Raw genomic sequence first — 11,520 nt, 5'->3', positions numbered from 1 at the left:
ATCAACATTCAGAAAACGAAGATCATGGCATCCAGTCCCATCACTTCATGGGAAATAGATGGGGAAACAGTGGAAACAGTGTCAGACTTTATTTTTTTGGGCTCCAAAATCACTGCAGATGGTGACTGCAGCCGTGAAATTAAAAGACGCTTACTCCTTGGAAGGAAAGAAGACCAACCTAGATAGCACATTCAAAAGCAGAGACATTGCTTTGCCAACAAAGGTTCGTCTAGTCAAGGCTATGGTTTTTCCTGTGGTCGTGTATGGATGTGAGAGTTGGACTGTGAAGAAGGCTGAGCGCTGAAGAACTGATGCTTTTGAACTGTGGTGTTGGAGAAGACTCTTGAGAGTCCCTTGGACTGCAAGGAAATCTAACCAGTCCATTCTGAAGGAGATCAGCCCTGGGATTTCTTTGGAAGGAATGATGCTACAGCTGAAACTCCAGTACTTTGGCCACCTGATGGGAAGAGTTGACTCATTGGAAAAGACTCTGATGCTGGGAGGGATTGGGGGCAAGAGGAGAAGGGAATGACAGAGGATGAGATGGCTGGATGGCATCACTGACTCGATGGACTTGAGGCTGAGTGAACTCTGGGAGTTGATGATGGACAGGGAGGCCTGGCGTGTTGCAATTCATGGGGTCGCAAAGAGTCGGACATGACTGAGCGACTGATCTGATCTGGTCTGAATGACCTTTTAAACCTCTTATTACAGTTTTTGTCTTAAAGTCTATTTTCTTGGGAATTCCCTGGTGGTCCAGTGGTTAGGACTCAATGCTCTCACTGCAGAGGGCATGGGTTCAATCTTTGGTCAAGGAAATAAGATCCCACAAGCCACTCAAGTGCAGCCAAAAAAAAAAAAAAAGTCCATTTTGTCTAATATAGTAAAGCTGCCCCAGGTTTTTTCAGTCTCCATTTGCATGGAATATCTTTCCATCCCTTCACTTTCAATCTGTGTTGGGTCTTTAAAGCTGAAGTGTCTCTTGTAGACAACATATAGATGAGGCTTGAGTTTTTATCCATTCAGGAATAGGTACATGACACAAAATAGACTTTAAAACAAAGACTGTACCATAAGACAAGGACAATACATAATACTCAAGGGGTCAATCCAAGAAGAAGGTATAACAATTGTAAATATATATGCCCTCAACTTAGGAGCACCTCAATATATAAGGCAAATGTTGACATACAAAAAAGAGAATTTGGCAGTAAAACAATCATAGTGGGGGACTTTAATACTTCACTTATAGCAATGTACAGATTATCTAGACAGAAAATCAATAAGAAAATATTGACCAAACAATATATTAGATAAGATGGACTTAACAGTCATATACAGAAAATTCCATCCAAAAGCAGAATAGACATTCGAATTTCAAGTACATATAGAAAATTCTCCAGGATAGATCACATGCTAGGCCACAAAACAAGTCTCAATGCATTTAAGAAAACTGCAATTATACCAAGTGTATTTTCCAACCACAATGCTATGAGACTAAAAATAATTTTAAGAAAAAGTAAAAATACAAACATGTGAAGACTAAACAATATGGTCACCAACAGATCACTCAAAAAGTCAAAGAAGAAATTTTAAAATATCTGAAGTCAGATAATCCCAAATCTATGCACATAACGGTCCCTCAGTCGTGCCCGACTCTTTGCAACCCCACGGACTATACAGTCCATGGAATTCTCCAGGTCAGAATACTGGAGTGAGTGGCCTTTCCCTTCTCCAGGGGATCTTCCCAACCCAAGGATCGAACCCAGACCTCCCACACTGCAGGCAGATTCTTTACCAGCTGAGCCACCAAGGAAGCCTAAGAATACTGGAGTGGGTAGCCTATCCCTTCTCCAGTGGATCTTCCCAACCCAGGCATTGAACCAGGGTCTCCTGCATTGCAGGCAGATTCTTCACCAACTGAACTATCAGGGAATTCCAAAATCTATGGGATGTAACAAAAGCAATTCTAAGAGGGAAGTTTATAGTGATACAAGCATACCTCAGTAAAAAAGATCTCAAATAAGCAAATTAACCTTACACCTAAAGGAACTAGGAAAAGAAGAACAACAACAACAACAAAAAACCCAAAGTTACTAGAATGAAAGAAATAAAAAAGGTCAAAGCAGAAATAAATGAGACTTTAAAAAAAAATAATCAATGAAACTAAAAACTAAACTTTTGAAAAGATAAATAAAACTGATAAATCTTTAGCCAGACTCACCAAGAAAAAAAGAGGGTCCACATCAATTAAAACTTTTTGTTATTAATTTCTATTTTCATTGCCTTTTGTCTAGAGGATATGTTTTATATCATTCTGAGCCTCTGGAATTTATTGTGGCTTTTCCTTCGTGGACCAGTAAATTTTTGTGAATGTTCTTACTGTGCTAATCAGCGCAGATGGTGACTGCAGCCATGAAATTAAAATACACTTACTCCTTGGAAGGAAAGTTATGACCAACCTAGACAGCATATTAAAAAAGCAGAGACATTACTTTGTCAACAAAGTTGCGTCTAGTCAATGCTATGGTTTTTCCAGTGGTCATGTGTGGATGTGAGAGTTGGACTGTGAAGAAAGCTGAGCACCAAAGAATTGATGCTTTTGAAGTGTGGTGTTGGAGAAGACTCTTGAGAGTCCCTTGGACTGCAAGGAGATCCAACCAGTCCATCCTAAAGGAGATCAGTCCTGGGTGTTCATTGAAAGGACTGATATTGAAGCTGAAACTCCAATACTTTGGCCACCTGATGTGAAGGACAAACTCATTTAAAAGCCCTGATGCTGGGAAAGATTGAGGACAGGAGGAGAAGGGGACAACAGAGGGTGAGATGGTTGGATGGCATCACTGACACAATGGACATAGGTTTGGGTGAACTCCGGGAGTTGGTGATGGACAGGGAGGCCTGGCGTGCTGCAGTCCATGGGGTTGCAAAGAACTGGACACGACTGAGTGACTGAACTGAACTTAGTGTGCTAAAAAAAAAAAAAAGCTTATTAATTTTATTGTCCAAATCTTCTATATATCAATTTGCTTTTAATCTGTTTAACTTTTTGCTTTTGAGAGAATTTTTTGAAATTTCCAAGTACAATTGCTTATTTCTCCCTGCACTTCCGTCAATTGTTGGATTATATATTTTGAGGTTATATTGTTAGAGGCACATATTATTTTATCATGATTATATCTTTATGCATGATTGATTCTTTTATCATTATTTGATGTCCATCCTTCTTGTTTGTGATATTTTTCATTGATTTCCATTTTATCAGTTATTGAAATCACTATCTTAGCTTTCTTTTCATTCAAATCAATGAGGAATTTCTAACATTCTTTATTTTCAATCTTTCAGTGTTTTTTGATTTTATGTTGTCTGTAAATAATATATTGTCAGATTTATCTTTTATTCTGAAAGAAAAAGCTTTCTTATTAAAAAAATTCTTCTAATTGGTAAGTTTAACCCAGTTACATTATCTTTATTATTTCCATCTTACTCCATAGTTTTCATTAACTATACTTTCTTCTTGTTTCATTTTACAGTTTTATATTTAAGTCCATATGGAGTTAATTTTTGTCTATTTTTTCTGTGAGACTTAGATTGGGGTTATTTTTTAGCCTAAGGATGCCACACTGTACCAGTACCACATGTTGACAGGGTCTCCTTCCTCTAACAAATTGCTTTTGCACCTTTGTCAGAAATCGGACAGCCATGGCTGTGTGAGTCTGTTCTGGATTCTCTCTTCCCTTCCATTCATCTGTGTGTCTCTCCCTCCACCAGTGCTGCACAGTCTTCATCACTGCAGCTAGATCATCATCCGTGACGCTGGGTGGAGTGCCTTCTCATTCTTTCTTCTTTTTCTAAAGTATTTTAGCTATTCAAGGCATTTTCCACATACACACACATAAAATAGTAAGCTTGTTTACAAAAAACCTGTTGGGATTTTTATAGGAATTGTGTTAAATCTACAGCTTAACTTTGGGAAAACTGGCATCTTCGCTGTGCTGAACCTTCTGTTGTCCATGCATTTAAGTCTTCTTTAATTTCTTTCATCAGCACTTTGTAAATATCATTACACAGATCTGGTGCATGTTTTATTAAACTAATATCTAAGAGCTTCATTTTCTTTAGAGTGATTGGAAGTGGTATTATGACTAATTTTGGTTTCCACATGTTCACCATTAGCATGTAGAAATACCATTAATTTTTACATGCTGCTCATTTACTTTTATTTCCCTTCTTTGCCTTCTATGGACAGATCAAGTTTACTTATACTGGTTTAAAAGCTGTAATTTTGTTCTTACTTTGTTTGCCCCTAGGGCCATTTCTAGAAACTTTAAATGTTTAATAATTTTCACCAGTTTCACTATAGAGCAGGTCAGCAGGTCTCCTCCAGCTGGGATGCCAGAAGTTCTCTCTACCATGCTAGTTAACCACCTTGACAGGAGACTCACCTAGGAAATCTTTTACAGGGGTAAAGACCTCAGCATGCTGTCACTCTCCCAATCTGTCATGTCCCACTGCGAGTGTTGGGAACACTTGCCTGAAGCAGTAATCAGCAGATGGTACCAGCCCCGGGCCAGGCTTCCTCCTACCCCCAAGCGGTCCCACCTACCCTTCCCCAGGTCCTAAGGAGATGGATCCTACAGGCCTCTTCTCCACCATGCTTCTTTCCTTGTGTTTCACATAGAGAATTCAGTGGGTCCTGGTGTCCCTTCTGGTCTGTATGCAGCAGCTGTGATCCTGAGAAGCGGGGTGTAATCATAAGTCAAGGTTTCTTGTACCGTTGATTGATCTGTGCTATACTGTTGTTTGTTTTTATTGTTTCTTTTCTCTTTTTTCGGCTGTACCCTGAGACTTACAGGATCTTAGTTCCCTGACCAGGAAGTGAACCTGGGGCACTGTAGTGAAAGCTCAGAGTCCTAACCACTGGACCCCTAGGGAACTCCCTGTGCTGAACTTTCTTTATATTCATTGGCCCTGAGCATCATGGCACCTACCCAAGTAGGTGATTAAAGACCATCTGGTCGGTGCCTTTCAAACCTAGTCACACATTAAAATGAGCTGAGGAGTTCTAAGTCTTGATTCCCCATCTAAATCATCTAAACCAGAATCTCTGCAAGTGAATTTGGATGGACATGTTTTTGAAAGCCCCCCAGGAGATTCAAAAGTACAGTGAAGGTTGAGAACCACTGCTGACAATCTAATCTTCATTTTACTAATGCCCAGAAAACAGAAGTAACTTGCCTGAGGCATACGTAGAGTTAGACTAATCTGATGACTTTAGACTAATTGTTTTGGCTTTATCTCACCACTATCCCTTTCTGTTGGGTGCATCCTAACTTACTTCTCTGTCTCATTCAGGTACGCCTATAAGGCCAGGTCAAGACAGAGCCTCTTGTTTATTGATTGTGTGACATTGTTCTTAAACAGCATCACCACTTACAGTATGAGCTCATTCTGGACTCAACCAACCCCTCTGGGTCTCTGGCTCCTCCTCACACCAGGCCAATGCTGGCCTCCATAGCCAGCAGGAAGAGAGGGGGGCAGCCCGATGGAAGTCAGACCAGTTTGGGTCTTGGCTTCACAATGCAAAACTTCCTGAACCTGTTTCTTCCCATACAGTATGAGCTGCAATCTCTACCTTCAGAGGTGGATTTACTCTGGATCAGGATCCCTGACTCACACAAGCTCCTTCCAAAGTCCTGGAAGGGGCTCTCACACTTTTGTAGTCCCATTTTGTGTTCTTTTTCATTAAGCGAGCTCTCCTATATGTTACCAGCTTCAGATGCCACAAACCTCAGATACGCTCCTTCCTACCCCACAGAGGTGCTGTAGGAGTTAAATAAGATTCTGTTCATAAAGTGTGGGGCACGCAGTAGATGCTCCAAAAATCCTTCCCTCCAGAGCAGCCCAGAAAAGGGTTGAAAAGACAGAGCCATAGCTGGTGTGCTTGCAGCAAGCCCTTTTTTAATGTCCACCATCTTGCCATTCAACAATCCAGCCCCTATCCAAGGGTGTCCTCTGGGGCCCAGACACAAGTGACGGGGGATGCTAAGGCACCTGGCTCTCAAGAGGGGCCTCCTGAGCTTTGATGTGGCCGTAGATCCAGTCAAGGTAACGGCTGACTTTGGTGTAAACGCCGTAGTTGTAGAGGCGCCCACAGCCCTCGCCCCAGCTCACCAGGCCCACCAGGAACCAGGTGCCACGGAAGAAGGTGACCATAGGCCCCCCACTGTCGCCCTCACAGGCATCCCTCGGGTCCCCGAGGATACCAGCGCACAGCATGTTCTCAGAGATCTTGTTTTCCATGGCATGGACACATGCATTGTATGGGACCACAGGGACCTTGATGAAGCTGAGGACGAAGGTGCGGTTTCTCTTGGTCTCGTCACGGTAGCCCCAGCCTGTCACCACAGTCTCCTGGCCGACCTGGGTGAGCTTGCGCTCAGAGAGGCCACTATCCGGGAGACAGATGGGCACAATGGTCTGCGAAAGAGTGGCAGGCTTGGCCAGGCGGAGCAGGGCGATGTCGTTGTCACTGGTGCTCTTGGTATAGTTAGGGTGGATGATGACCTCCTTGATGTCCAGGTCCACCTCCCAGCTCTCCCAGCGCCGCATGTCATACTCCCCTGCAGGGCAGTGGGGCTGTCAGAGTGAGCCTGGGGGAACGTCCTTCTCCAGGGCCCCCGCTGAAGCTAGCAGGACTGCCCTGCTCCTGTGGGCCCTCGTGGATGGCAGGGAATGGGTCCACAGTGGGAGTGGTCACCATGCATTCCTGGCAGGTCCTGGGCCACAGGGCTGTGCCTCAGGTCCCTATCAAGGTTAACAGCCCACGAGTGTCCATCATAAAGGGGCAAACACTGGTCTGAATTCAGGACTGGCTCAGAGATGCAGCAGTGAGGCTTGGGCAGTGACCAGCAGTGGGCAGTCAGCAGGGAAGCTCCCTGGAAACCTGGGACATAGACCAGAGCCTCAAAGAGAAAATGGGGTGCCTGCTGAAGTGGGGGCAGGGCAGGAGCAGCAGGACCCAGAGGAGGGCCAGCTGCACACAGGCTCTAACCAGGGAAGAAAGATCTGGATCACACATAAGACACAAGGTCTTCTCAGGCGAGGCAGGTGGCACCTAGTAAGTGGGGGTGGGGCTCTTATTCCAAGCCCAGCCCCATGGGAGCCCACTGGCCTTTGGTTGTGCTGGACATAATGGCAGAGAGTGTGGGTCTGGTCAGTCATTCTCAATACATATCTTTTTCCTTCTTTTTGCATGATGGTTGGAGTGAGAGCCGCCACCCCCAGAAATTGGTAGAGTGGGGCCCAGGCTTGGGGAACCCTGGGCTGTTGCAGGGGAGCAACTGGCTGCTGTGGCAGATGCCAGGGCTCCCACTGCACAGTCGATCCCTGTCAATCCGTGTGAAGTGCAGCCCTGAGGCCAGGCCATGTGGACACCTCCTGGGTCTCTGCACCCAAGGGTGCTGTAGATACATACACAGAGCCTGCTCCACACAGTGAGACTGAAGACACAGTATGTGTGTAACCCCCTCACTTGCAAACACACATATGTAAACACCTGGCCACCAGATTCAAAGAGAACCCCTTACGTGCAAACTTACCTGGTGCTGTGGTGTCTAAACTCCCACCATGGGAGGGGCGGGCTGGGAGCACACAGCCCTCTTCCCACCAGATGCCTTCTGCATGGGTTCAAGCCCCCCAGAGACCAGGCTCCCCAAACCCGGCCACCCTCCCGCCTGCTTCCAGCCCGCACCGAGCCTGACGATGAGCTTCTTGCGGCTGTCCAAGCAGTGGGCCACCGTCAGCACCCAGGAGACGTGGATTAGCACTGCCCCACAGACCAGCTTCTTCTTGGAGTCCAGCAGCACTGCCTGGAAGAGTCGGGGTGGGGGGAGGTGGGCAGCAACTTCACAACACAGCTTTCTGACAACTCCGCTTAGGCCTCTGGGGTCTTGTCACAGCCCTATGTATGGTTCTCAAGCTCAACACACTGGCTGCATAAGTAGGTCTTTCCTGGGTTCCCTGGTCACACAGCATGGACTTTTGGGCACTTTCTCCTCTGCACGTTTGATAAGAGTTTGCCTGTTCCAGGGTGTCTCCCCACATTTGCCCATGCTGTTCCTATAATCACCCTCAGCAGCATGCAAAGAGTCTTTCCTACCCTTGATGGCTAAGGCTGGGCCTCGAGTCCCCCGGGTAGCCTTTGAGGCCCCCCAGAGCCCTTGGGGGTCCCCCTCCAGGTTCCCTCAGCCCCTGTCCTGCCAGCCATCCCAGCTCTGGTCCCATTGGGTTGCCGTGTGTTTAGGATCCTGACCTTCCTGGGGGTGAGATCCCCAAGACCTACCAGTCCCCAGGTTATTGATCTCTGGGGACCCTAACCCCCAGTGCCTGGGAGTCAGACATCAAGTAAGTGTTAGTTTCCATGGGGAAGCTGGAGAGGGACTCAGGGGTCAACCCTCCCTCCTAGCCTTTTGCTATGCAAACGCTGCTCCCCTCAGGCAGGCCTCTGCCTGAAACACCACCAGCACAGCATTATCTTTCCAGCTGATTTTTAAAGCTATACTTCTTCCTGATTGCTCTGCACCCAAGGGTGCTGTAGATACAAACACCTGTGCCCACTCCACCCTGCCCAACTGCTCCTCTCTCATCAGGTTAGCACCATCTTTCTTTGGGACCCTCTACCCTTAGCACTGCCTCTCCCCACCCCGAGCAAAGGCTCACTTCCCTCCCCACTGGTGCCTCCAGAACAGGAACTGGGCTCAGTGACTCCTGACCCAGATGGTGGACTACTGCCTCTCCTCTCACCTGCCAGGGGCTCTCTCCCCATCCAGCCTCCTGCCCATCGACAATCCGTGGATCCAACTGGTCTTTTTGGTCGACTTGGTTTGTGTCACGTTTCAAGGTCTTGCGTTTCTTCTCCATTCGCTTCCCTAGCCTCCCACAAGGGAACGTCACTGAAAGCAGGAGAAAGCAGCTGAGTGCCTGCCAGGCACTGCTCCCAAGACTGCCCCCCATGTCTGCCCACCTCCTGCCAGCAGCCTCATTTGCTGCCTTGTAGCATAAATGGAGAAGGCAATGGCACCCCACTCCAGCACTCTTGCCTGGAAAATCCCATGGACAGAGGAGCCTGGAAGGCTGCGGTCCATGAGGTCGCTAAGAGTCGGAGACGACTGAGTGACTTCACTTTGACTTTTCACTTTCATGCATTGGAGAAGGAAATGGCAACCCACTCCACTGTTCTTGCCTGGAGAATCCCAGGGATGGGGGAGCCTGGTGGGCTGCCGTCTATGGGGTCGCACAGAGTCGGACACGACTGAAGTGACTTAGCAGCAGTAGCAGCAGGATAAATGATGCTTAGACATGTAGTTCTATCAACTTGCAAAGCCCCTCAGGTCAGTCAGTCGGTTAACAAACAGTGCCACTTAACGGCAAGAGTCAGACCAAGCAGCATCTCTAACCTGTGGCCTGTCCTGAGGCAGCTTGTTCAAGTTCTAGGAGTTCAGTACACACCAGGGCTGTTGGGAGTAATCCCTGGGACGCGCAGTGAGCTCTCACGCTAGGATGTTACCGAGCTCCTAACAGAGGTAAGAACTCATGGGTAGGTGGAGGTGGGCACTCCTGGAGAACCTCAAAGTGGCTCTGAGCACAGTTGTGTGGTCCTCTGCCAGGAAGAGAGAGCATAGAACAGAACTGAGGCCAGGGCCCTTCACACTGGCTGGAGAGATTCAGACTTGCAGGAGCAAGAGGAAGCCATCAGCAGGGAGACTGAACAGTGACAGCAAATGGAGATGAGACAATAGCAACAAAGCTCCAGAAGCCGAGGGGCATTGTGACTGACTTGGTCGTCTGAGGAAGCCGAAACCTCAGCCAGTCGTAGGAGATGCAGTAGCAGGCTGCTTAGCCCCAGAGATGCCCAGGAAGCCTCCATGTGTGTCTGAGGAAGCTGTGCAGGTAGTATGGCAGGAATGTTGAGAGTTTGTCAAAGAAACTGCTAGAGCCCTAGGCTTCTGTCTCGACCCCTCATCAGTGACTTGACTGTCCTCTCTGATCCCCGCAGAAGATCCTAGGTATATTCTCTGAAGAGGGTGAACCAGAGACTGTGAGCTCAGGACTCAAGGAGACGCCACAGGAAAGACTGATACACAAGGCTGGCCAGAGAAAGTCACGCAGACACCTGCAGACTGGGCAACTGCCAGCTCCTCTCCCCTGCACCCCCACAAGGGGCTGGAAGCCAGGCTGGGACCACCCAAGCATGAGTTTGGATGATTCCTCTCAGAAAATGGCCTAAAGACCTAAGAATCTGAGCAACAGGGTTTTGTCAGTGACCTGAGCCTTCAGATGGTCTCACAGAAAAGGCCACTGGCCACAGGCTCACCAGGCATTTCTTTGAAACTTCCTGTGACTCTCTAATTGCTTCAAAAGGAAAAGTTAGATTTTCTGTTTTTGTTTTTTTTTTTCTTCAGTAAAAGGACTATAAAAGGACTGGACTATAGAGTCCTGGTAAGTTCTCCAAACGAAGAACACAGAATCAAAGAGATGGAAAATAGAAGAGATCATAAAACTAGAAAATCAGCCCCGGGGGAAGAGATCCGATTAGAAGACGCAGAAACGGAGAACAGAGAAAGCAGGAAGGTCAAGCCATCAAGGAAATAACGAAAGAAATATTCCTAGAAGTAGAAGATGTGAATTTCCACATGAAAAAGGCGCTACACAGTGAATGAAAGAAGATCCACGCTGAGGAACGACCTGCTGAAATTCATGGTAAGAGTCGCCAAACTCCGATTGTTGTGTAAGTATATAACTCTGATAGAAATTAAAATGTATAAAAAGGAAAACAGAAAAGAAGGTTGCGCTCTCTTCAGAGAAGCCAGCGGTAAAGGGAGGTGTAAAGCCATCCAAGACGGTGGCTCAGCTGGTGAAGAATCTGGAGAAGGAAATAGCAACGTGCTCCAGGATTCTTGCCTGGGACAGAGGCAAGATTCTTCCAGGGACAGAGGAGCCTGGTGGGCTACAGTCCACGGGGTCGCAAAGAGTCAGACACGACTGAGCACACACAGGATAGATGCGGAGGGTGCTGGAGGCGCGCCCTCTACATCCGCTCATCCGAGGAGCTACCTCTGTGCTCCTGCCCCAGGAGGCGTCCCCCAGGTGAGCAGTGGCCCCTGGAGAAAGTTGGGCAAGAGAAGGAAAGAGCGGGCAGGACACCCGCGACACCCGTCGGGGACACCCTCCGTCTCCCACTCCCTTGCCTAGGGCTCAGCCCGGTGGCTCGCTCACCGCCCGGGGATCCCGTGCGGTCCCCGTTGAGGGAGCTCACCCTTGGACACGCAGAGCTGGTGGTCGTCCTCCAGCCGGTAGCCGGGCGCGCAGCTGCAGTGGCGCCGGCCCTCCTCCTCCATGCAGTAGTGGGCGCAGCCGCCGTTTTCCGCCGAGCAGTTGGAGAAGCGCACCTCTGGGCAGACACGGAGGGCGCCGCGAGGGCGCCGAGGCTCTACGCGCCCCGCCGGCCAAGGGCCTGGG

General features: G+C 47.9%; 2 protein-coding genes across 2 annotated transcripts in view; both read right to left on the bottom strand.

Annotated features, from left to right (window-relative positions):
- The window catches only part of LOC104987167 (ras-related GTP-binding protein C-like), an 18,847-nt gene extending 14,432 nt beyond the window's left edge, over positions 1–4,415 (bottom strand). The window contains 1 exon segment of the mRNA XM_010837955.1: positions 4,296–4,415. Within this exon segment, the coding sequence (XP_010836257.1) occupies positions 4,296–4,415 (120 nt within the window).
- Positions 4,416–5,936: 1,521 nt separating this feature from the next.
- Positions 5,937–11,520, bottom strand: part of PROC (protein C (inactivator of coagulation factors Va and VIIIa)) — a 10,580-nt gene continuing 4,996 nt past the window's right edge. The window contains exons 5-8 of the mRNA XM_010837954.1: positions 11,318–11,515; positions 8,806–8,954; positions 7,754–7,871; positions 5,937–6,623 (exon numbers count right to left, since the gene is read on the bottom strand). Coding sequence (XP_010836256.1) covers positions 6,046–6,623; positions 7,754–7,871; positions 8,806–8,954; positions 11,318–11,515 — 1,043 coding nt within the window. The 3' untranslated portion in view covers positions 5,937–6,045. The remainder of the gene's footprint in view (positions 6,624–7,753; positions 7,872–8,805; positions 8,955–11,317; positions 11,516–11,520) is intronic.

This window comes from Bison bison, unplaced genomic scaffold, assembly GCF_000754665.1.
Source record: "Bison bison bison isolate TAMUID 2011002044 unplaced genomic scaffold, Bison_UMD1.0 scf7180017864088, whole genome shotgun sequence".
Lineage (NCBI taxonomy): Eukaryota > Metazoa > Chordata > Mammalia > Artiodactyla > Bovidae > Bison > Bison bison.
The sequence above is the reverse complement of the archived record's forward strand: the minus strand, read 5'-3'. Positions and strand labels throughout refer to the sequence as shown.